The sequence below is a fragment of the Protopterus annectens genome, chromosome 2.part0, assembly GCF_019279795.1.
Source record: "Protopterus annectens isolate FY-2018-M chromosome 2.part0, PAN1.0, whole genome shotgun sequence".
NCBI classification, from domain to species: Eukaryota; Metazoa; Chordata; order Ceratodontiformes; family Protopteridae; genus Protopterus; species Protopterus annectens.
In genome coordinates this window covers 1,213,141,918-1,213,169,055 of record NC_056728.1, presented here as the reverse complement: position 1 = coordinate 1,213,169,055, position 27,138 = coordinate 1,213,141,918, and the positions used below count along the sequence as shown (strand labels likewise).

Below are 27,138 nucleotides of genomic sequence, written 5' to 3'. Positions count from 1 at the left end.
CACACACCCACCTCCGTGGAGACTCTCAATAGAAATCTACCCAAACAGCAGAGACCTCCAAATCAGAAACGCACTCAACCACCACAACACAGCACAAATCGCAAGACACATATCTCGCCTACACAGTGTGCCCCTCAGTCTATGCCCCTAAGGCAAAACAGCTTGCCCAATACACTAATCATAGGTGACTCGATAGTGGGGCACACTGATGTCCCACTATCTAGGTTGAATAAGGAGAAGGTAACAGTCAGCTGTCTGTTGGGTGCCAGGATCTGACACAACACATGCACTCAGGTCACTGCACAACAAGTACAAGTATGACTCTGTCATTGTCCATGTGGGAGTTAATGACCTGAGACATACCTCCCTGGACTACATGAAAAGAAACATGGAGGAGCTCTTGGATTATGTGGCCCAGGCAGGTATGACCCTAGCCTTGAGCAGCATCCTACCTTCACCCAGAATGATACCACAGTACAAGCAGAAAATGATTGACTTCAACAGTTGGCTAAGTTTTTGATGTCATTCTAAGGGGAACCGGTATCTGCTTGGGATGACATGATTGACAGACCTCGATGCTTTGCCAAAGATGGCCTTCATCTGTCACCCCTAGGTTTCCAGACACTGGCTAAGGCTCTTGCCAACCCTGTAGTGCCTTTTTTAGGCAGTGTTTCCAAATCCAAATTACCACCATAACAACTATAAATAAATGTAATCTGAGGGTCATGCTGCTCAACGCTAGAAGTCTAAATCTCAAGATGCACTCCTCAAAATGGAAAACATCGACATTTGTGCTGTAACGGAGACCTGGTTTCAATCAGCAGAAAGCACCCCTGCGCTACCAGGCTATAACTCATTCCATACCTTTCAGCCACAGAAAATGGACTGAAGCTTCAAAGATGGTGGCATCTCCATATTCATAAAGGATATGCACACCTCCAGACTAGTAGCCCACCATAATGCATCAGAGATACTTCAGGTACAACTAACAGTGGGTAAGACGGCGATTTAGGTTGTAGCCTGCTACAGGTCCCCAATCATGTCCCAAGACTCGCTTCATATTCCTGAGTACCCTGGAACTGTTAGGGTCCAACCCAACACTCTCATAGTGGGTGACTTCAACTACCCCTCCATCAACTGGGAAAACTACTCATGCACCAATACACTTGCCCAACGCTTCCTGGAATTCATTAATTCCAATGCGCTGGACCAGCTCATTCTTACCCCCACTAGAGGAAGCAAAATCCTTGGCCTGGTTATTGCTAACATGGGCAACTGTTGCTCAATGCCAACAGTCAATTCCTCCCTGGTTAGATCCGACCACAAACTAATTACCATGGAAATCCACTTCTCACCTACACCACCAGCAAAGTTAACCACCATGAAAAACTTCTTCAAAGCTGACTTTGGGCTCCAAGAAACAGAGGTGGCTAACTTCATGGCACCCATGCAAATGGAAAATAGGTGCATGATCGCTGAATCATGCATCAGTGCAGTGTACGAACACTTGCATAAATGCATGGAACTAGCCATACCCAACAAAACCAAGATGCTCTCCTCCAAAGAAAGGAAGCCAGTCTGGTGGTCCCCTGCCATTAACAAACTCTACAACAGAAAGAAGAAACTGTTGTAGAAAAAGGTGAAGTCCCAAGACTGGAAAAACTCCCTTATTCACCTCAACAAAAAGTTGCGATCCCTCATGCAATCCTCTAAAGCTAGCTATGAAGGCAGAATTGCGGCAGACACTAAAAACAACCACAAAGCCGTCTACAGTTATATCAAGAATCTCCACGACAATACCTAGATTTGCTCTGAGTTACTGCACAGTGGTACCTCCTATACTGAGCCAACAGATATTGCCAACAAAACTGGCTGACAGATTCAGTGCTAACTTTACCCCTCTCCAAAGGACCAATCACAATACTGGAAGAATGCCAGGCACCCAGCATTACTGCAGCACAGGTTAAAGCTGTATTGTCCAAGACCAAGAATACAGCTTCCATGGGACCAGATAATATCCCTGACTGTGTTCTAAATGAACTACAAAGTGAACTAGCACCACACCTGTGTGTCCCTGTTCAATCACAGCCTCACCTGAGGCTTTGTCCCTACAGAATGGTGCACTGCTGTAGTCATCCCTCTCCATAAAGGGTGAGCGACTACAGACCCTGGGAATTATCACCCCCATTAGCCTGGTGAGTCTGATATGTAAGACTATGGAGCGTGTCATTATGCACCTAATTAACAAGGATATAGGGAATCTCCAAACTCTGGATCCCACACAATTTGGTTTTGTGATAAATCATACCTGCTCAGCCTAGTTGACTTCTCTTAGTTACCTGAGCTGTGGATGAGGGCAGGGCAGTTCATACAGCCTACCTCAATCTGGCCAAGGCCTTTGATACCATTCCCCACTCAGGAATTATCGATAGACTCACCAAACTAGGCATCAACCCCTATATCACTAGGTGGGTTGCACATCGGCTCACAGATAGAACCCACAGTGTGAAGGTAGCAGACTCCAAGTCAGACTGCTGATCAGTCACAAGTGGAGTCCCACAGGGATCGGTCCTGGGTCCTCTCCTGTTTGGCATCTGCTTCTCAGAAGTCCAGGCCAACATGGAGGGAGTCTGGCTGACCAAGTTTGCCGACGATTGCAAGTTGGGAGCCATTATTAACTCCCCAAGTGATGTAGACATCCTACAGAAAGGCCTCACTGAGACCAACGGCTGGTGTCGAAACAGTGGCCTTAAGCTTAATGCCAAAAAATGTGTCGTCATTCCCTTTGGGAAAAACTCAGTTCCCACTAACTACCGCATTGATGGTAGCCCACTGAACACTGAAGGCATTATAAGAGATCTAGGGACACAGGTTGACAGCAACCTCTCCTTCGACCACCACATTGCCACTGTGGTCAGAAAGTCCTTCTGCGTGGCACATCTCATTACCAAGGGTTTTGCATCCAGGAAGAAAGAGGTCATCATGTCACTCTACTCTTCCCTCATTAGACCAGTCATCAAGTATAATGCCCCATTTGGCATGTACCTCACTAAACACCTGCAACAGCTGGAAAGGCCATATAAGTACGTCACGAAGAGGATCCTAGGCCTTAAACACATGCCCTACATGGACAAATTAAAAAAAAACTCCAGTTTTTCTCCGTCTCATGTCGTCAGTTAAGGGGCAATCTCTGCATGACTTACACAGCCATGTCTGACCCAGCCCTGTTAAAAGTGTTACACCTAAAGAAATCCCAATCCTTCCACAGCACACGTTCCAGGGACCGCAACCTCATTACCACAATCAACAGAACATGCTGGAGGGACAGGTTCATAACCCAGAGACTGCCCATGCTCTGGATTAGACTTCCCATACATGTCAAGCAGAGAACCTTACTGGCCCTTTTCAAGAGAAATCTTGATGAGTGGATGGGAAATAGAAAGTTCACCCCAGGGATCACTCCAGTGGCTCTACTTGATGGAGGCACCGGAAACTAATGGCGGCATGATGTCAGGGCACTTCTATGGGCTAGGCTTGTAAAGGCTCCAGGGACGTTGGCCTAGTACAAACCTATGAACCTATACTGATTGCATAATATATATGAACATATTTGAAATTTCCCATGTTTTGTATAAGTAAAAGTACAGACTAATATTCTTAATTGATGCTGCAGACAATGGTTTTTTTTCTGTTTAAGCAAGCAAGCTAGAAAGTGGAAAGCATGAAAAAGTGCAGAGCTCTGCTGTTTGAAAAGAACTGTTCTGTAAAGCTATTAGCTTTTTTTCAAGTGCCAGTAGTTGCATATGGTGTATCTACAGTTGCAGATATGGGAGTGATTGAAGAATGTTGATTTAGGTATTTAAATAAGAAACATCCCTAAAATGAAACTGGCAAACAGTTCATTAAAAATAAATGAAAGCTTGATACTGACAGATGTGAATGCCTTCACAAGTGGTTGTAATAATTATAACTGTGCAATTTAGTTTATTCATTTAAGGGTAGCTTTCTTAAGGCTAAAGATAAGCTTACTGAAAACATGCAAGTTGTTTTTCACATCTGGGATGGAATACAGATAGGAGATGGATAGATGCTCTCTCTGAGAGGGGAACACAGTCATTAGCATGCATTTTCAGCATTACTAAACTTAATTTTAGATTAGGTAAAGTCTGTGACTGCAGCAGTCTTTTAAGGGAAACTGCCGATAAATGGAAGAGTAATGTCTCTTTTTGGAAGGTATATATAGTTCTGTGTGTTTGCTGCAAGTTAACAGAAGTTGAAAGTTTAAAAATAATTTATTTTCCTATTTCTTGAGTGTTTTTATTGAAGCACAACATTTGTGAAAATTTGGCATGCCATCAAGCAGTGTTTGAACAGAGGAACGAGGTGGGGATATCCTCTTTACCCTTTTTATTTGCTTTATACTTAGATCCATTGGCAAAAAAATATGAGGTACAAAGTCAGGGATATAATTGGCATGGTAATCATGAAAAGTTAGCTTTTATTCTCAGATGACATTGTTTGCTTCATAAATCCAGAAAAGGTTATTTTAGTTTTGTCGAATATTTTGAGACAATTTCACATCTTTTTAGGCTATACATTTGATAAAACAAAGGCTATAGAGGAAAACTTTACACCTGCACATGAATTTGTTCACAATATCCATGCTGACGAGGACATGACAAGCTGAATTAGTTAGATACATGAATTAAAAATGATTGAGTCATGGCAGTTATGGACATGTGAGAAGGGACTAAACAAAAGGTGATACAAAAGTTTAGAAGATGAAAGCTCTTGATTATGAATAGTAAGATACAAGCAGTCAAAATGTTTCACACCCCTTTAGTTTTATATTCATATTTTATAAACCAGTGGAGACATTTTGGGCCATAATTAATAACAAGTTGAAGAAATTTATTTGAGATGGGAATAGAGCAAACCTTAAGTCTGATACGTTGTTTCTCCTCATAGAACAAGGTGGTTTAGGGCTACCTGATGTGAAGGGATACTTTTGAGCTATGCATTTAAGAATAATATACATAAGACTAGCTGAAGATTACCAATCAAAGTTAAAAGGCACAATGATGAAATGCTGAGGGAGGGGGTTCAAGAAATAAGAAGAGAGTAGGGCTTTGGATGCAAGCCCTTAAGTAGAATAATTGCAACCATATAGAATATTATATTTGTAAAGTAACAGAAAGTGTTCTAAGACCTAAGCCAACATGGGAGTGGAGAAAGGAGATTTTAGTAATGAGAATGACTGTTCATAGAGGCATAGAAAGTAAGCAAACTAGAGCTAGGATTTATTGAAGAAAATTGGCCAAGAAACTCAGGTTGTGGGTGCATATAACTACAGAAGGAGAGGTGATAGAGTGGGATGAGACCAAGCAAAAGTTTGAACTGCAGGGTAGAGACCATCTTCCATATGAGGGATTGACAGCAGATTCTAAACAAAATGAAAGGGATAGGAGAGAGTGTTTATTGAAAAAGCAATTCTGATTGAATGTTAAATTGATATTGGAACAGAAGCTGCTGTTAAAAAAGGATATTTGGTAGGGCATAGAAAGTACAGTATGATAAGTATAAGAATCAGTCAAAAGAAGTTAGAAAAGAGTGAGAAGAGAGAGAATGTAAAGGTACTATGTGGGAGTACGTCTGTATGGCAACAAAGTCCAGGTAAAGCTTTAACATTTTTGCATGGAAGTGTTTGCAAAGGCATTTTACACCCCAAGCAGGCATCAGGAAAAAAATCCTCTGGTAAATAGCAATTTCTAGATGTGTGATTGGAAAGAGAGAAGTAACTGGGGACATCTTTTTGGGAATGTAATGAGTTGGCAGATTTTAAAAATTCCCTGTGGAATACTTTGTCAGAAATGTTGGGGTAACAAATGATTGCAAATAAGGAAATCATTATTTTACGCGAGGCTTTAGGATCTGAATTGTCTAGACATAGCAAGGCCTTGCTAAATTTCATGTAGTTAGCTGCCAAAAAGCGATTACTAGAAAATGGAAATCATATATACTTGGTTTAGATTTTGAAGTATTGAATATAGTACAGAAGATTAAAGAATTGGAAGTGAGATTTTTAAAATAGGAGGAGAAAACTGCATAGAAATAAATGACAGTTTTGGAAACAGTACTTGCAGAATAATGTTCTGGAGTAAGAGTGGAATTTAAGGGAATACATGATTTGAGCAATTTATGTAATGGAGTGAATGATATTTGTTAAAAAAAACGTATGTATAACGCATTGAAGACATGAAAAGTATGTACAACGGTTTCTGTATTATATAAACCAATGTTATTGTTTAAGTGGTGTGAATTCAATAAAAATGTTTACAAAACAGGATCATTCCTAACTGCAGAACAACTCGTTTATAAAATTCATACAAGAATCCATTTAAAGAGACCAGTACACATTACATGACCTTAGGAAATAATAACATGTCCATTACAAAATTCGGCCCTCTGAAAGTGTTGTCAGACTTGCATACTTAAATTAGGATAATACTTAATTCAAAGGGACCTGAGCAGTGCAGGCAAAAGATTGCCACCCGGATGTCTGGAGATGGGCACTTGGAACAGCCAGTAGCCCCTCATTTGATGGCTTGTGGTGTATAGAGTAATAACCATGCCTTTAAATAAGCAGGCTGAAAGGCACAGTAGATATCCAAACCATTAATGGTGCACATAGCAGTGACCATTAGTCACTACAGATCTAACTGAACAAAAGCTGTATGACTTTTTTAGGATACCCTGGGCAGAATCCTTGCTACCAACTTCTGCACCCTACAGTAGTTCAAAGTGTGCATTAAAAAGTTAGACATACAAATGGTGCAGTTGTCTAGATGAAATAATAGCAATGCATGGATAATTACTTTTATGTCCAAAGATGGAATCATGGGCTGAAATCGGCTGTTTTCTTAATGTGGAACCCTTACATTTTAACAGTGGCTGAGATCTGGTTCTTCAGCATCAGTCTGGTATCAGCAAACACCTTCAGGTCATGGATACAATGCAGGCAGATTCCTCATCTATATAATAAGAGGAAAAGAAATTAAAGATGCGATAGCTATATGATCTAGCACTGAAACTGTCTTACATGCACCATGCAGTGAATGACAAAATCCAGACAGTCTTCCATAGCAGTGAAATCTTCCGGGGTTTTGATGCTTCATTACCTTAATGAGGGAAGAACTGTGGCCCAGCAGTATGTTTGCATTTCTTCATCTTCACCTTCTCTTAAGGAGGCTTTCTTCTACTAGAGACTTGAATTTCATGAGCGACAGGCTTAGAAGTTCTCTGAAATAACCAGTTTGATATGTCTGAAATTTGTCTCTTGAAAACCTTTCTTGATGCCATGATCTCAACCATTAGGATCTCATTTAGAGACCAATGTTTTTAGGAAACACTTTGTGACCTATAGAAGAATCATGTTTCATAGGACTAGCACGAGCCTCCCCTAATGTGGTTTATTCATCTCTCTACTTACTTTCTGGGGCAGAATCCAGAGGAGAAATAGACTTTCATATTTTTTGGTATGCGCTGGCATTCATATTCTCTACCGAAAAGTGCCACATAAATTTACAAAGCAAGATCATTTTTTTTTTCCTTTTTTGCGATGGTAACCATATCCAAGTGACTTGCTAATTGCAGTGTGTTTTGTCAGTAGACAGTGAACAACTCACTAGAAAATGTTTCTGCCAGGGGCAGCACACCTGCAAGTATGTGTGTTTTTGCAGTGTTTGCTTCAAAAATGTTTCCATTTCTAGCCATGTGTGGTACTTCCAGTTAGTCATCAGTTCACACCTTTACCAAATTACATATATTAATTCCATTAGGTAGGCCTCTTTTAGCATATTGGTGCTTCATGACTTGGTCTTTGAAGCCATTGCATTTTGGCCTTCCTCTACCTCTGACCATCAGAGAAATTTATTTTTGCATTATGAGAGTGTGTGTGTGTGTATCTGTCAGCTAGAGCGTCTTCTGCAAGGAGACATGCGTGAATGGGTGTACCTTCATTGAAGGTTGTGCGTCAGGGCTGGCAACTCAGCATGTAAAAATCCACTGCCACTCATTAGCGGACTGGAGTTCCGCTGTGGCGACCCCTAACCAGGAAAAGCCAAAAGACACAACATGTGTGTGTGTGTGTCTGTGTATCTGTCAGTCAGTCTATTTCACATTTGCTTTTGCAGTGCATGAGGATCAACCTGGAGGAGCATATGGTTGAAGGAGTCCTTTGTAGTTTTTCACATGATGATATAACTCGTGTAGACCTGAGTCATGCACACTTGTGCATTGAAGCTAAAGACGTTTCAGAAATGTTCTAAATGCTGAACTAAGGATATTTGAATAGGAAATTCTAAAAGCCCTTAAAGTTCAACTAATGTTGATTGCACATTCATGTCTTCTTGCATCAAGTTTAACTCAGGATGGGTCTAAATGTTTCTTTTTCTGCCTCTGTTATTTTGTGGATGTTGCTGCGATTGTAGACAGCTAGGTAATGGTGTTAATCTGTTATGAGTGAGTAGTTTGTGATATTATGGTATAATTAAATACAGGACAAAAGCCCTTAAAGTTCAGCTAATGTTGATTGCACATTCATGTCTTCTTGCATCAAGTTTAACTCAAGATGGGTCTAAATTTTTCGTTTTCTGCCTCTGTTATTTTGTGGATGTTGCTGCGATTGTAGACAGCTAGGTAATGGTGTTAATCTGTTATGAGTGAATAGTTTGAGGCTGTTCAGTGGAGTATTTGCTGGTGTTGCGGTAATAGTGTTTGCTCCATTATGAGAACCACTGAGAGCTGTAGTACAGAATGATGGAAGGCAGCCTATATGTGGCAACTGTGCCATCTTCTGCAGTATTTTATCAGGACAGATGTGAAATAAATGTTTCTTGCTTGAAAATGGTTGTGTTTTCTGAAGTGTTTGACATCTACCGTGATATTATGGTATAATTAAATACATTTACAGGAGAATTTAAATATAATTCATGCCCTCCTGTAGGGAGATGTAAAAGTTAAAACAGTTTCGTTGGGTTTCTTGGGAAGAAACCTGTTCTGGATTAAGAACAGCAGAGTCTGTATGAAATTAATGATGTTATAAAAACATTAGGTTGGTTGATGGCACTTCATGCTGTTTTATATTATTAATTTTGAGAAGAAGAGCCCATGTCCATTCATCATAAAATGTTAGTGTAATAGCTACATAGAACAGCAAACTGTATAGCTGATATAAGTTACAGAATGTATGTCTATGTAGATTGGCCAGTTTTAGTGCATGGATGGATGAATTGCTCACAGTTTCCCAAAGCCCATTAAAATCTCAGCTATCACACGCACATAGTTGACCTCCCACAGTATAGATTCTTGAAGGACCAACCACACCCCATGTGTGATGCCCCTGCACTGGCCCAATAATCAAGAAACTTCAGCCTTCACCACTAGTACCAGTGAGGGACGAGCACATTGGGAGGATGACAAGTACACACACAGTAAAGTACAATTTCCCTTAAGAGCATACAGAGGTCACAGTCAGTCTGGGCCTGGTTTCTCCCTCTTTCTTCAGATCCCCAATAAAATGTCCCACTGGCACAGCTATAGGGTTAAGATCTCAGACAAGCAGCCAGGACAAAACCTCCAGCACCCTGTCTGTCCAACCAGTGCTTCGTGTCCCTGCCCAAGTAGCTGACGCACACACTTTGAGATTTGATTTATATACAAACACACACACTCTCCTGGGAAAGGCTGGCACAGGTTTACTAGCAATGCCGCCTTCTATCCAGACTAAAAGGTAGTTATCACTGCCATCAACCAGCTCGTTATCAGCTACTATAAGGCCCTTGCAAAGGGTGACCAATTCTTCTGTGTGATGTTACTATTGTCCAAATGGTAAGTGTGACCAAGACTTGCAAGGCTATTTGAGTGGCATGTACAGTGTCACCAAATACATATGCAAGTACTCTAAGAACTTAAATATCTTTAAACAAACCAGCTACAAGTAAAAGGTTTAAATATATTTAGTAATAAATAATAAAAGAACAAGACTATTAATACCTCAGTACAGTGACTACAGAGTTCAGAATCACAGGAAATATTTTAAAACAACATTGCAGGACAGTCTTGCAGAAATACAGAAAACATGTAAACTAATCTTACTGTATTCCTATCTATCTCTAAGAGAGAGCACTGTAATCTAGTACTTACTATTAGCAAGGCAGAAGTGCTGATGAGAGGATGGTTCTAGGTCCAAAGACAAATACAAAGTGCAAAATCTCTGAGACAGTTCCCAAATTAATGTCAAAACATTACTGCTGGGTTAGCTGAATGACATCACTCTTTGTCACCTGCCTCCAGTTTCTAGGCTAACAGAGACTTAGAATTTAGCACCTCTGTGTCAGAGGTACATATGTCTCAGAAGTTTGCCTAGAACTGGAAGTCGTAAAACAGTTAAACACTCTTACATTTGAAACCTAGTAATTATTTCTGTTTTTCAAGACAATAGAAAGAACTTCTAGCTGTAGACATCCTATCTTCTTACTGTATTAATTAACCACACATCATAAAACTCTTTATTTTTCAACTTATTTTCTTAGAGTTTTGTAAGTTAACTATGTATGTTCCAACTTCTGCTATGAAAATATACATTTGCACAGGCATATCATTTATACACATTTCTGCTCTTTTCCAGCAGGGTACACTGTGGTTACATTCTTGAAGCTCAGTACATAACATACAGCTCAACACACACTTCTGTACCAGTAGTTTAGTATACACACAGCATATAGCTGTCTTACATTTGTAAGACAAGCCTATGGATTATATTAATATTCACAAATGACATATGATTATTTACAATATTCCAGATAGTTGGACTGGCAGCCTCACACCATGTCTTATTTATTTATTTTATTTTAATTTACATTTGTTGACCGGGCTGGTCCAACTAGATATATGTCCATTTTCAGTGGAGACCCAGGAAGAAAAGCTCCTCACATCAGAAAAGTATTACAAAACACAGCCAAGTTTTGGCAAATTGTAACAGTTCATGTCTTGTAGATCACGAACAAACATCTCCCTTAATCTTCTGTGGGGAACAATAAATTCCTGATCCAGATACGTTGTTTTTTTTTTTTAATTTTACCTTGAGTATGATGTATTCCTCTTCTATTTCCATTGCTTGAGATGTTGCCTGTAACCCAGAATTTTGAGCTGTAGTCTTCATTTCCTTTTTTTGTTTTCAGCTTCATTTGTTATTTTCCCACCATTCCCTTCCCTCTCAGTTCATGTAAAACTGATACTTACTAATGTTAAAAATAAGCCATATCGGCTTGTACATAGGAAATCCGTTAATGAAGAGTGATTTTTATCTTTTATTTGCAGAACTTAACAAAGGTATGCACTTGTAGAACTGATTACTTTATATTCTGTGTTTCCAGGAATATGGCACAGAAGAGATAACTATCCTTAATCCAACACAATTTCCTGATAAGTCTCATGTGGTCGAATATTTGGAGCCAGTGGTTCTTGGTACCGTTATCACACCAGGCGATTATATTGGGAGAATAATGTCACTCTGCCAGGTTTGCTGCATCATATGTACATTTTCCCTTGAGAACATGTGTGTTTTTGTACATAATTATTGCAGAGTTATATGAACTGTAACAGCTGTTCTGGTTTTATATTTGTAGGATCGAAGGGCAGAACAAAAGAGCATGGTTTACATTGATGATGACAGAGTTATGCTGAAATATCTCTTTCCACTAAATGAAATTGTCGTTGACTTTTATGACAGTTTGAAATCTCTCTCATCTGGATATGCAAGGTAAAATGACGTATACCAAACTTCTTCAAATAAATGCTAATTCCTTGAAAACAAAGTGGTATCACATATTCTTGTTCCCTTCAATAAAAAAAATAGTTGTGAAAATATATAGAATGATGTTGGCATTGTTTCAAGAAAGGAATAATAAAAAAGAGGAGATGGTCCTAAGGGGAAAGCTGGTTCCTTTTCTAGAGGATAGTAATCATTCAAGGCACCAGTCTAGATAGAATCATGGCCAGAAAAAGCTATCAGTCAGACTTGATGTAGTTCAAAGACTGTTTTCAGATTACCTTGATAAAAAACACAGATGACTTAATCTACCTAGACTTTACCAAGGCTATTAACTTAGTTCCATAGAGAAGGCTGATAAAACAATGGTCAGGTTAAGGCCATATAAGGAAAAGGGCATTAGGTTGATGGATGGAATCCAGAAGAAAGTTGACAGAAAACTGTATATGATGAAAAGGAAACTATATGAACAGAGAATGTGAAGTTGTTCAATTTCGCCTGTTATTCTTACACCTTCGGCTCCGAGTCTGCCGCTTTCCTGGCTAAAGATCTCAGAGTAGCTCAAGGCCAGGCCTCTATCCCATGATGCTCTCTGTCCTACCACAGATCTAGTTTGCCACTGCAACTGATCGCAAGGTCGTCAGAGAGCTCTGGCCAGTAGAATTTACTCATTTAGTTTTTTGACAAACATTTTGCTGTATTTCTTTAGATAACTGAAGTAGTTGCTGTATTTTCTAATTCTTATAACTTTTAGGCAAGTTAGCCTTTAGAATCCTTTATATTTAACAGTCGATGTTTGTTACAGAGCGGTTCCTCTTAGGCCTTGGCCATTTTTGGTTACCCCTATCCTTTATACAGTCATACATTTTTATATGTATATGTATATATATATATATATATATATATATATATATATATATATATATATAGTGTGCTAGTTAGATAGGTGTGTTTGTCAGTAAAACTTACATTTATATCCTTTAGTTGTACAGGGATCTGGCAACTTAGGACTGTTGACATATTTACTGTGTGCAGTGTGGTTAGTACAGTAACCGGGTTTTTGTATTAGAGTTACTGTATTTTGTAGAGTAAAGGTTGTTCGGGGATCTGACAACTTCTATAGCATACTTGCATATTTCTGTTTTGTATAACATGGCTGATCATAGGGAGAAACAAAAATCTGGCTTCAAGAAGTGTCCAAAATATGGGCAGAAGATGTCCATTACGGATGCACATGTAAATTGTGTTTGTTTGAGGCTTGTTCATCTCCAGGAGGATTGCTCTATCTGCCACTCCTTCAGCAGTAGGGTTTTATTAGAAGGAAGAAGGAAACTGGTAGATAGAGGCTTGTTGAAGTCAGATTTTCAAGAGGCCTTGGATAAGGCTGATCAGACCTCCAAGTCATTGAAGGGGTTGAAGTATTCGAAGGTGTCCTCGGAGCCAGGTCATCATCTCCAAGCCTTTCTGTGAAGGTGTGGTCACCGGCTCTGCAGTCTTCAGAGCTGTGCACCGAGCAGGTGTTTTGGAGCTGGTATCCGATCTTGGAGTTGGTCTCCGAAACTCTGAAGTCACCCATCCTTCAATCGGTGGTGTCTTCGGTTCCTTCGACCCGTTCTTCGAGGACCCTTTCATATGTGGATGTGGACTGGGTGGTGCAGAGGCTTCTGGAGAACCCGGCACTGGCTAAATTGCTATCGGCTTAGACCCAACAGGGTCCGAGGCCTGAGACCGTCCCACTGGCTGTGAATACTCCGAGCTGAGCAGGGCCTTCGGAGCCAAGGAGGAGGATCTGATGGTTGTGGAGCCTTCGGAGCTGAGGCCTGTTCCAGTGCCTTCGGCTCCATCAATACTGACGTCTTCAGTTCCATTGGAAAAGTCTCGAAGCCGACACACACTCATCGGTTCTGGGGGGGGGGGTTGAACTGATGCATCTGTTACGACCCTTCCTCTCGGGGCTTTGACGCGGATGAGCTCGGCTCTGTCCTCTGGTACAGAGCCCTCTGTCTCGGTGCCGGGAAAGTTGCCGTCTTCTTCAGAACCGGCAGCTTCCTCAGGCAGAGCAGTGGTTCCTTTGATGAGGAGGGTTATGTCATCTAAGACACACACATCAGGTCATTCCTCTTCCTCCCCTAAAGTGCCATGTTCTGCCTCTACATTGCAGGTCCCTGTGAAGCGTCGGGACCCGGAGCCTCAGGTAACCCCATTGGGTGACCCTTGCTCTACTGAGAACTCAACAGAAGCCCCCACTGATGAGGTTCCCAGGAAGAGATTATGCAAGAGGAGGCATTTAGATTCCCCTCACGAATCTTTGACATCAGACACCGACTTAGAGGAATCGGAAGGGTCCCCACAGTCCCCCTCGGATATCTCCTTTGCGGATATCCTGGAAGTCCTGAAGCAGAGGGGGTGACTGGCAGTCCATTAGCCCCACTGAGGATGTCGGTGCTCCTGAAGGCCTTTGGGTCTCAACCTTCCACCTCTTGGGTGACTCCACCCTTCGACGAGTTGATGGAATTGGTCGCTCGAAGGGCGTGGGAGTCTCCTGATTCTATGGAACTGGTCCCTCGGAGGCTCAGCAAATTTATCACCTCCCCCCAAGACAAGATGTTTCTCACTAAGGGAGTCCCCATTGATGCCATGGTGGTGGCGGTGGCCACCAAGAAAGAGATGTCAGAAACCTGTTCCACTGTCCATCCTCCTAATAGGGATTCTAGGATGATGGACAGATACGGGTGGCGCATCTTTAGTTCTGTGACCTTTGCCATGCAATCGCTTAACTATTTGGCTCATTTCACCTGTCTTCAAAGAGATCTTCCGAAAAAGCTTGGAGATACTCTGCAGGGTAATACAGATGGAGCTGTCTCTGGCAAAGTGACAGCACAACTTAATACCCTTAACTCCATTGTGAACTTGTCCATGCGACTCATTTCCTATGTAGCCGATGGATTGAGTCGGGCTGCGGGTTCAGCGATAGCTCTTCGGAGACAGTCCTGGATGCACTTATGCTCCTTTGGGGAAGCTTTCAAGTCTTCCTTTGTCACCAACCCATTTGATGGCTCTTCTCTGTTTGGGCCCAAAGTCAAGGAGACTCTCACTAGCTGTGAGCAGGAGGGAAAGACTCTCTCTGCCTTAGTAGTCCATTTTTCCACCCCTACCAGACCATACCCCAAAGGGCAGAAAGGTGGAAAAATGCAGTTCTGAAAGTCCCAAGGAGCTTTCCAGAACAGACGTAGTGAACCCCCCTCCAGGAGCAGAGGAGGGGGTAATAATTGAAAACGCCGCCCTGGCGGCAGAGGATTCGGAGCACTGGCCTTTGGACTCGCAACAGCTCCCAGAGTGTTTACCAAATGCATGGCAGTGGTTACTGCTCACTTGAGGCATCTAGGATTCAGAGTGTTTACTTATCTGGACAACTGGCCCCTTACCGCCACCTCCAGGCATCAACTAATTCTGTCCAGGAATCACACACTCAATCTCTGCTCTCAGTTAGGCATCATTATCAATTTCAAAAAGTCTGCGTTGTCGCCTTCACAGAGTATCTCCTTTATCGGAGCAGAACTAGACACTACCACCACCACAGTAAGATTGACCCTGGACAGAATAGCCAATCTCCGAAACCAGGTCTCGGACATTCTGCAGAGAAGAAAGTTACCGGCCCATCAAGTACTGAAACTCCTAAGCACCATGGCAGCTACACTCATAGCAGTTCCTCTGGGACGTATACACATGAGGATTCTTCAGTGTTTACTATTCACCCAGTGGTCGTACCAACAACTGTCCATGTCATTCTTAATCATGATTACGGACTCTTGCAAGAAGGATCTTCGCTGGTGGTTGACCAGCCAACAAGTTTCAGTTGGTCGACCATTTGTTCTCCCCCGGCCATCAGCCACGGTGACCACAGACGTTTCTCCCCCGGCCATCAGCCACGGTGACCACAGACGTTTCTCTGATAGGGTGGGGGGGGGCTTTTTCAGGGAAGAACAGCCCAAGACACCTAGTCAGACACAGAGTCACAGTTGCACATCAATGTTCTGGAGTTGAGAGCAGTGCTTCTGGCGTTGCAGCACTTCCACGACTCTCTTCCTCTAGGGACGATTGTGATATAGACAGACAAACAAGTCGGTAGTCTGTTACGTCAACAAGCAAGGGGGAACCAAGTCTTATCCCCTGTGTTGAGAGGCCTTGAGAATTTGATAGTGGGCTGTGTCCACCGGGCGCTTTCTGATAGCAACGCATATCCCAGGGAAATCCAACGTGATAACAGACAAATTGAGCAGAGCCATTCTGCTACCACACCGAGTGGTCTCTCAAAAATGAAGTTGTGGAGAAGATATTCCAGAGCTCTGACCTGTTTGCATCCCCTATGAATGCCAAATGCAGAAGCTACTTTGCCTTGAATCCCCCGCCGGTGGACAGCCCAAGGGACTGTCTCGTACACGATTGGCCCACGGGACTCCTGTATGCCTTTCCACCTATACCCCTAATTCTGAAGTTCTTGCAGAAAGCCAAAACCCTTGGAAGGACTGTAATTTTAATAGCCCCTCTTTGGCCTTGTCAGATTTGGTTCCCCTTCCTCTGACTATCAACTGGAGGAACCTTGGATTCTAGACTCAGTTCCAGACCTATTGACACATTTGTCAGTGGCCCTCCATCCCTCCCTTCATTCCCTCAGAATGACAGCTTGGCTGCTCCAATTCCCTTATTAGCCAGGTCACGTGATTTTTCTTTGGAGGTACAGCACATTCTTGTATCTTCTCATAAGGCTTCTACCAGAAAGTTGTATGCTAGTAAATGGAAGGTATTTGCTGTTTGGGCTTCTCAGTATAACATTGGATCCCATGTTGCTCCGATTCCTAGTATCCTGGAATTCTTCTCTAAGCTTTTTCACAAAGGTGCTGCAGCTTACCACTATTAGAGTCCAATTGGCTGCCATCTCGAATTTTCACCTCGGAGCTGAAGGTTATAACTTAATATCTCACAGATTATGTCGGGCCTTCCTTATGGGCACCATTCATCTTAGGCCGCCTGTTAGACAGCCCTTTACTTCCTGGAATCTAAATTTTGTGCTGTCACTTGTTATTCTTCCGCCCTTTGAACCCGCATAATCCTGTCAGTTGAAGTTTCTTTCCTGGAAGACTATTTTCTTGGTGGCCATTACTTCAGCACACAGGGTATCTGAGCTTCAAGCCCTTTCTGCCAAACCACTGTTTCATCCAGACAGGGTATCACTAAGAACTAATCCTTCATTTTTGCCAAAAGTGTGTTCCGAGACCAATCTGAACCAAACTGGTGAACTTCCAACCTTTTTCAGTAATCATTCTAATCAGTTGGAATACATGTTGCATAAACTTGATGTCCACAGACAATTGAGATTCTATTTGGACAGGACAAAGGAATTTAGAAGATCTGACCAACTTTTTGTATCTTATGCTGAAGCTAGGAAAGGATTACCAGTTTCTAAAGTTACTCTTTCCAAGTGGTTAACTGACTGCATCAAAATTATCTACACTTCAGCGAACCAAACATTAGAACATGGTGTGAAGGCCCATTCAGCTAGAGCTGTCTCCACATCTTTGGCTTATACGGCTCATTTACCTTTGGACACTATATGTGTAGCTGCCACTTGGTCTAAGCCTCATACCTTTATCTCTCATTACAAAGTGGACAGGGCCTTTAGGGGCAGTGCTTCCTTTGGTTCCACTGTCCTCAGGAATATACTCCCGTGAGCCACCCATGATTAGGGTGCCTGGGACGCTACCCATGTGTAACAATAAACTGCGATATTGAACAACTTCACATAAAGAAGCTATGTACTTACCATAACATTCCATGTGAGTTGTTCATCTCGCCTTTATTCTTACATTCCCACCCATCTATCCCCTCCAGAGTCTCGAAGAATGGTTAGACTTGGGGTCTGGTTGTCTTGTTCTGGGATTTCTTACTCTGGCTGGAGTATTTTGTGAGTTATACTTGCTCATGCTGAGTTCAGCAAACTAGATCTGGGGTAGGACAGAGAGCATCATGGGATAGGGGTCTGGCCTCGAGCTATTCTGAGATCTTTAGCTAGTAAAGCAGCTGACTTGGAGCCAATGTTTCAGCTGTGTACCCATGTGTAAGAATAAAGGCGAGATGAACAACTCGCATGGAACATTATGGTTAGCACATAACTTCTTTTTATAAGAGATGGACCTCTTCTCAGTAGGGCAGAAGCCACTCTGTGTGTTTTTTTTTTTTGGGGGTGGACATAATACGGATCCACAAGATCATTTTCGTGAAGATCAAAGGAGCCATCCAATATAGGAAGTATAGGCGAAGATGGGAAATGGGCAGCATATTGCATAGACTAATTGCTCCATGGATGTTTGAAAATGCTTCTTCCTACAGAGAATTGTAAACCCGTAAAATAGACTTCTGGACTAGGTGGTAGTTAAGGACTCCATCAAGGTACTTCATAGGGCATTTTACAGGTAAAGAAATGTTAAGTTAGAATGTTAACAATGCTTATTGAGCAGAATAAGTAGGCATATCGTCTCCTTTTTTCTATCAAGCAGAGAAAATGTATTTCCTACTTCTTTGCAACTGCTGAATTGGCTGTTTCCTCTTTCATGGACAATTCTTTGAAATTATCTTACCATTCAGCAGCTCTCAGTAATTAAAATGCATAGTACAATTGTAACTGACCTAAAATGCTTTGAATAATTTGTCACTTAAAAGTATGTATTTGATTAAACTGAACTTTATTGAGGATAGCTAACCAAACAGCAAAGGCAAAATTTTGACAGGTAACATTCATTCCTATCAATCAAGTACAATGAACCATTTTTGTGTCCTCATATACTTTCTTCCTACCCAAAACCCCATTCTCAGTAGTCATTTCTATAATACTTTTTATTCTTTATTTGGAACATATCTTCCCCTCAGGCAGTGATTCTTTCAGACTTTGTATATATTTTCACATTATTGAATAGAAGCTTAACTGTTCTTATCCAAAGAGCAGGACATCCATTCAGAGTCTTGAATAACCTCGGGATCCTTTGTTGGTTGTTCCTTGCCTTGGATTTGTCACATTATCTCTATCATGACATCCTTTGATGGTGCTGCAACTTGCTTCCATTTATGGGTTACACACTTCTCGACTGTTAAGAGAGTACAGATTTGGATCTGCAAAACAATGTTTTCACCCCTATATAGCAATTCCATTCCATTACTGAAAGTTGTGTAGGCCATGTGCCATCACATAAATTATTCAGTTCAGTTCTGTAAATATTAAGAATTTCAGTCTCAATTTATCCAACTTGTCTTTCTTATATCCCTAATAACTAGGGAAGATAGAACGAACCATTCTTTCCAGACTAGAAGGTGTATAAAATATTTAAACAAACACTGACACCCAACAAATCTGAACTTTCTGGACCTGGTAGCATATCTAAGAGTAGAAACTAACTTTGCTGACCTTTCGTTTGTAATCTGTGTGTTCAGACTCTCCCATTCCAATTTAAAAGTCTGTACTTGCCTCACCCCCACAAGAATTTTCTGTACTTCACTAACCAACAGTTTCTAAATTTGAGGTTCTGTTTTAGTTCCTCTTAACATATAAAGGTTCCAATCTTCCTTCTTCAATAAGTAAAGGTTAATTTGTTTGAGAACTGTAATCAGCTGCGTATACAACTGTTTAAGGCATATCTAGCTTCAATCTGATCCTAACATAGAGGTTTCTTTATGTTCATCTCTTCCCAATGTTTTAAATCTTGATAATGATTTAATTTCCTAGTTTTGTCCATCCTAATGGGCCTTTGTTTTTATTGGTGATATTTCATCCCTCTGTTTTTGTCTCATTCATCACCCAACTAGTTCCCTTTAAAATGATTTTCTTATTTGTACGATTATTTATTTGAATTTTTTGACCAGGCTAGAATTCTGATTTCAGTGGACCAATTTCAGTCTGAATTGAAAAATCTAGATGGAAATAAAACAAAACTATACAAGATGGTACAAGGAAGTAATTGATAGTACAAGCAGAATATGTAACAGGAAATGTATTACACTGCAGGAAACAGACTTAAGGTTGGTTAAATATCACATTGTGTGTCTTGTCTACTGTATACATCAAATTCCATTTCCTTGCCTTTATTATTTATCCCTTCACAGTAGCCTAACTGTTCTCCCAGGAACTTTACAAGTTCATGTTCTTTCATCCCTGGGTCAGACAATCAATTATTTTAACCTTTCCTAAGTTCCTGTTAATATATACCTGCTTTCACTGCCTGGTTTCTTTTTTAGTAACTCAAACAGTATTCCTATCCTAATAAAGGTTATAGCTGTCATGTTACCACTCAACCTGTATGAGGATCACCCTCCCCAAATACAGCATCTACTAAATTTGTCTATTTTAGTAGCAGGATATGAGGTCTATACTTCTTTACACAGGCATAACCTTTACTCCTTTTTATGGGGTTCCTTAGGACATTTAAATTCCAGGAAGTAAACTGTATTTCTCTGAGTATGAGTATTTCATCCAACTCCTCTAACAACAAGAAAAAAAAATCTGTTGCTAGTTTTGTCAAGAAGGGACTCCTCACACATTTTCATCCATGAGGATCTAGGGTTGGAACAAAAATAGTGTTTCACAAACTGCTGACACAAGTTCTGTCCCTGATCATAAATACCTTTAGGCACTGAACTAAAGATATTTCTAATCATCTAAAAGCAAATTCAAAATGAAACATCCATGCATAACTTATATTTTGTCTTTCAGATGCTGTATGTAGCCTTAGGGAAATAGATTCCAGAAATGAGCACTGATTAGGTCCCTGCTGGTGTACTGTGCTAATTTCTGATGCTTTTACAGGAATATAAGGTTCAACTTAGTCAAGAAGATACAAGCAAAGGATATGATTTTAATAAAAAAGAAAGGAGGACAGGGGGTATGGGGGGTATAGAATCTAAATCTGTTCTCACTTTAGGGGTGAGAAAGGGGAGATGTGAAATGGGTGAATAAGACACTTAGAAGACAGTGTGAGGGCACCTATTTCTAGATGGACAGATGAAGGAAAAAGGGTATACCTAAAATATTAAGTGTACATTTTTAGGTATTTTGTGCAGAAAGAGCAGTGTATACATGAAGCATATTATCTGAATGAATGGTTAAATGTAAGATTGCAGAGACCTACACGACTATACAAGATAGAACACAAAACCATATATCAGCATGCATATGTTGAAAATAGATTTATTACCACCTGTAACATGATGTTCTATAGAAATTTAATAACAGCTATGAATGAAAAATTGTGTTGTGATGTAATTTTACGTAGATTTAACTTCAGCATTTGATAGTCCACACTGATCAGTAAATTACAACAACTAGGTATTGATGCACTCTTGAGAAGATGGGTAGCTGCATGGCTTACTAATAGGACGTGGCAAGTGTCATACTGCAATTTGACAGGTGAAGCTTGAGGTTACAGTCAGGGTGTCTCACATGCCTCTATACTAGGTCCATACTTGTTTAAATTGTATCTTACAGATCTGTCTTTTTCAACTGAGGTGTTCTACTGTCTGTATGCAGATGACCTATGAGTACATTGATTACATGTGTTACAGATGGAGCATGTCTACAAAAGAACTTGACTAAGTTGTCCATTTGGGCATAGGAGAATAATATGCTGATAAATACATAAAAAAACTAAGAATAGTTAATTATTTAAAATTGCATACTAGTTCAATCCATTTCCTTCAACATCTTCTATCAAACATGCTTCTTGTAGAAAGAGAATGTCTGATTTAAAAAGCCAAACCCTTTTCTGGTCATTACTTTATTAACAGTTAATGAGGTAATACTGCATTGTCATACTGTTGTTCATTGTTGGCATTCCTTTATGCTGTTAACAGTGTGCTGAAAAATAAAACTGCCTCTGTAAGAAGATTGTTTTTAATAAATTTGCCATTGATGGCTAATTGAAATTGTGCCTTGTAGGAGCACATATTACAGATGTTGGGACTAACAATCAAACTATGTACATTAATCTAACAATCAGACTATATACTTTAATCTAACTATCAACCTCATGGAATCCAGAAGTCTGGTCCAATTAGCTGTCCCCAGTTGAACTAACCCTTCTAACAAATCAGTTAATTCAGGTTGCTACCTCAGAAAAGAAAACAGATTAATAACAGTTTTACTAATTCATACTGTAAGCAAAATAACATTGTAGTCCACACAGCATTAGCCAAGAATACCCCTGCAGAGTTCACCTCGCACAAAACGCTGTTTATTAGTTAGGGGTTACCATAAAATTCCTCAAAACACTCCTGGTCCTTGCTGTTGCAGGAAATGTCTGACTAGCAAGTACATGTACATTACTTCCAACAGTATGGTGGGAAAACCAGATATAGTTGAAGTTGCTTTTAGTTGATATCTGCTTAGTCAACACAGTTTGGTTGATTAAGCAAATGGTTGACAGGTGTGCGAGACCTCACAGTTCCCAGGGTTGGGGAATATGCCCTTTCCTTGGTACTGTGCATTCTTTGAGTTATTGTATATAATTAGTGTGGGAGTGAGAAGATGCAGTGGGCTTGCTCCCTGAAAAAAAAATCAATGTTTTTTTTTTCCTTTAATGTTGTACGTGCCAAGGCTATTGCTCAGTGCAAGTATAGTAGCATGTCAACTTTTGCATTGTCTGTGTTCTGTGTTTTGTTGTAAACATTTGTGATGCTGACCACACTCACACACGTGCGTGCGCGCACACACACAATCTTTGCAGAAAATTAGAAAGAAACACAATAACTTTCTTTTTCCCTTGGGAAAATAGTACATAACATAAAACATTTTATAACATAGTACAATAGTTGATATAGGATACATATGTACAATGTATAAAAGTAAAACAGAGGAATTAGTCAGTTGTTACCTGTGAATAGTCTCTATTTAATATAAACACACAGTACATGTAAATAAGAGAAATGTCCGAAACAAAAATAGCATATTGGGCATGTACAATACATAATTGTAGATAATAAAAATAAGAACTGTTATAAATAAAATTAGGAAGATGATTTTAGGAGATCTTAAGATAGTGAACAGTCAGAGGCTGAGAAATATAAAAAATATCAAAACAGTACAGAGAAACAGAGAAAAAAGGTAATATGCTGTAAACTCAGTCTAGTAGAGAGAAGGGAGAAGCAGAGAAAATAAGTATTTGGGACAAAAAAAATGTAGTTATCTATATTATTTTGTAACAAAGTAGAATGTTTCAGTAACTGTGCCACAGTTTTAACCACTTAGACTGTTAAGTAAAACAGAGCACTGCAGCATCTTTCAGAAGAAGATCTAGTAAGGAGACATTATTACTGTGAAGGTTGCCATGACTTTAAGAAACCAAATGGGTAAACCCAAATTATATCTAACTTTATTACAATGTTTTATTGAGGTGGACTATGCTGGGGAAGTCTGCAGATGCTCATAATACTTTTAGGTCTAGTGTCCAAAATTTTCAATGATAGAAATAGTTAGTTTTGTAAATGATAAGTTATGTTCTAGCATTTCTAAAGAGGTGGTGACCTGAATGGCCAGCCAGTTTGAATCTTTCTTGTTCATGAGTAGAACCTGTAACTACAGAGGATATTTATTAAATAACCAATACAACATTCCCCTTCCCAGTTTTTCTGAGGAGATCATTTATGAAATGGTGGGTGGTTATCATCTTTCAGTTAAGACTCAAATATTTGAAATATTATCCAGGATCTAGACTTCTAATATGTCACTTTTATTATTAATATATACTGGGAGGGTTTGGTTAATGAAGAAGCATGAGTAAAGGTTAAGTTGTTACACATTAAATGAGCCCAAGATTTGTTTCAGTATCAACTGATAATGGAAGAAAAATGTAAGTCGTATTATGAAGAACTTCATTATTCAATGGGAAAAATGAGTGAGACTTGGGGAAAGTGTTGAAAAGTGTTTCAGAGGTAAAGTTTCTTGCTAGTGGTAAGCATCTTAGAACAGATAAAAATGGAGATGAATTAACCTGGGGCATGTGTTGTGATAAAGAACAGGGCAGAATTAGAAAACTGAGTTTGTAACTTTTATACATCAGAAAGATTTCAGTGAGTGAGACACAGCTGTATTATTACCAGGATAGAAGAATATAACCAGGAAGGTGAGAAGTTATGAGGCTAGATATAGTAGTTTCACATTTGAAAATGACATTCAAAAATATAAAAATGCTCAAAAAATTTGTTTAGAAATGTGAAGAAGAGTAGCATTTTGAGATTGGTAGATGAAACAATATTATTGATTGGGGCAGCAAAATTCCTGTGTGGAGAGAGATGGAGAGATGTATGACTGCATTATATCTATCTACATGTTTGATATATGGCTCTACCTCAACCCAACAAAGAGTGGTTTCTCTTAAATGTAATTAGGCAATCACGTTTTTGTGAAAGTGCATTCTTCTGAAAATGCACTTTCGCGAAAAGGAAACTAAGCGAACAGCAACAGAGGCTGTTGGTTAGATTGCGGCACAATGGGCATAAGGGAATATTCCCTTTTCCCCACTGTAGTAAGATCTCGGAGTGAGGATATATAAGTAGCAGGGGGGGGGGCGGGGGTGCATGGGGGGATTGCCCCTCTGCATAAACATAGTTAGTGTTGTGAGTTTTTTTTTTTTTTTTTTTCCAGTTAGGTTCTTTTTCGGAAAGTGCATTTTCAAAAAAATTAACTTTCAGGAAAAAGGGGTCATCAGATTACTTTTCATAGACACATAATTTTGTTTATTGAAATGAGACCCATGTGTATAGATATGTGGATCCCTATCAGATTGAGTTTTCAGAAACTTGAAATTCATATGGTCAAGACCATGTGATCGAATCTCTGAAAACTTGAAAGTTTTGAATGAAGATCATGGTACAGTGTGGAACGGGAAGTTTACCCTTTTCTTCACTGTAGTACAATCTTGGAGTTGGTATATTTAATTTGTAGGGGGGGTGGGGGGTGCAGGCGGGCTTGCCCACCAGCAAAAAATGTAAAAAAAAAATGTAGATTTTTCTGTTTTGGAAACTTAATCATGTGGTCTCGATCTGATAGGGATCCAAATATATGTATATATATTTATATATATATTTATATATATGTACCTCGATCTGATAGGGATCCAAATATATGTATATATATTTATATATATGTACATACATACACACACATATATATAGGCATTCTGCTCCTTTCGTTGAATAGTGCGTAGGTCGACATCTATTTAATCAATGCAATTTGGTCAACATTTGTCAACAAGAGTAGCAGACTGGATAATTTTTGGGGATGGCAAATTTGCCCTTTCCCTGAGAATTGTGTGATGTTAGTTTATAAAATTAGCAGGGGATCCAGGGGTTGCAGGATGGCTTGCCACTCTGCAAAAATTAATGATGTCCTTCAAGAATGCAACTGCAGTCATAACATATGGGTTGTCCTGCCTCAGGCAGCCCTCGGTCGGCCGAATTCCAAAGTGTGGGTCCGGCGTCGGCTGGTGTCGCCTCCTCTCCGACGTCACAACGGCTGGAGTATAAAGGCATCGGCCAACGCCATCTTCTCCAGTCTTTCTTGCCGCGTGGTGCCCGAAGCAGAAGCATTTCGCAAGTGCCGGTCGGTCAGCTCCTGTGTTTTCAACCGAAGTCATCTAAAAGCTAAGTACCCCGTTGGGGAACATTTATTCTTGCCTCAGCCGATGTCAGAACAAATTGAGAAAGTTAATAATTGTTTGTCTTGTGGTAAACAAATACCTCATAAGGACTTCCATTCTCTCTGCCTTCCTTGCCTGGGCCCAGACCACGACATCTCGGCCTGTGCTGCCTGTGCTTGCTTTAATAAGCGCACTCTCAGGCGCCGGGCAGAATTCGCGGAGGACTTTTTCGGTGAATCTTTTGCGTATATCATGCCGTCGGATCAACCGACAACCCAATCTGCTAAAAAACGCAAGGACCGGGACCGGCATCCTCGGCCCGCGTCCACTACCAATGCTACTCCTAAACCCTCTGCTAGCGCTCCAGTCCCTTCGGAAGTGGTAAATCAACCGCTCCAGGCCGACGACACAGCATTAACACGACCTTCGGTCTCGGAGATCTCTCCGGTGCCGGTTGTTGACTTTCCCCCGGATACCGAAGTTCTGGATCTACCCGACACCATTTCTGTGGACAAGGTAACGCCTGCACGTGGGGCTGCTAGGCCTCCTGTATCCATGTCCATCAAGGTCTTTGCACGTGCTAAGGCCGCCAGTCAGGCCAAGGCCCATCCTAAACCTGCCCAGGCCCCTTCATCTGATAAGCAGATCATGTCTCTGGCTGCAGATCTTATTTCCCTTATCAGGGGGTCTCAGCCTCATCCGGACAGGGGTTCTCAGCCACCTGCAGAGAAAAGGCCTAGAACTGAGCAGGCGGACGACCTCTCTTCGGATGAAGCCTCTGGGGATTCTGAGCATTCTGATACCCAAGAAGAACCCTTCCAGGCCTACGAGGACTCTGATGCTGAGGAATCAATTCCCTCTGCTTCCCCTCCAGAGGATTTCTCTTTTGGTGAAGTCCTGCATTCCATGAGGGAACATTTTCAATGGCAGGGTCAGGAATTCTCTGACTCCAGGAAAAGGCTTCGTACTTTCCTCAAGCTTCCCCAGCACAGACCTTTGGCTATTCCACCAGTTATGGATGTTTTGGATGATGTTTTCTCTGACTCCAGTGCCAACCCTGATTCTCTTCCTCCTGCTCCTGCCAAGCCAGACAGATATAGGGTTGTCAACAACAAAACAATAAGTGAGTCCCAGCTCTACTTTCAAAGTCTGGAAATATTTATTCATAAACTTCACTGTATTTACAAAGTTGATTTTCAATCTCTCTAGCGCCTCGGCCAACAGCCTTTTCAGAGTACAAAGTTAACAGTCACAAAAAGACCACTTATATACAATTGTAAAACATTTAATTACATTTAATTAAACTATTAATCAATTAAGACATAAAAAATTCAAAAATTTAAAAATATAGCCTTAAACAAGGCTTTGCCAATTGCATTCCTTATTTAAACCATATGGAGCCAAAGTACCATATTTCATAATTAAAATAGACTCCTTCTGTCTTAGTACACTTTTCTGAAAATCAACATTATTAAAATATAGTGGTACATGTTCTAAAACTGTTGTTTTCATACAACTAATATCCCCACCATGACACAAATTAAAATGTTCTGCAATAGGACTAATTAATTTTTTATTTTTACGTCTCTGATATGTTCTTTTATTCTGTCTGCCAACATTCTCTTTGTTTCA

The 27,138-nt window shown here is 40.4% G+C and overlaps 1 protein-coding gene across 1 annotated transcript in view; it reads left to right on the top strand.

Annotated features, from left to right (window-relative positions):
- GUF1 (GTP binding elongation factor GUF1) overlaps window positions 1–27,138 on the top strand; it is an 839,924-nt gene that overhangs the window by 623,248 nt on the left and 189,538 nt on the right. The window contains exons 12-13 of the mRNA XM_044061397.1: window positions 11,436–11,579; window positions 11,688–11,821. Of these exons, the coding sequence (XP_043917332.1) occupies window positions 11,436–11,579; window positions 11,688–11,821 (278 nt within the window). The remainder of the gene's footprint in view (window positions 1–11,435; window positions 11,580–11,687; window positions 11,822–27,138) is intronic.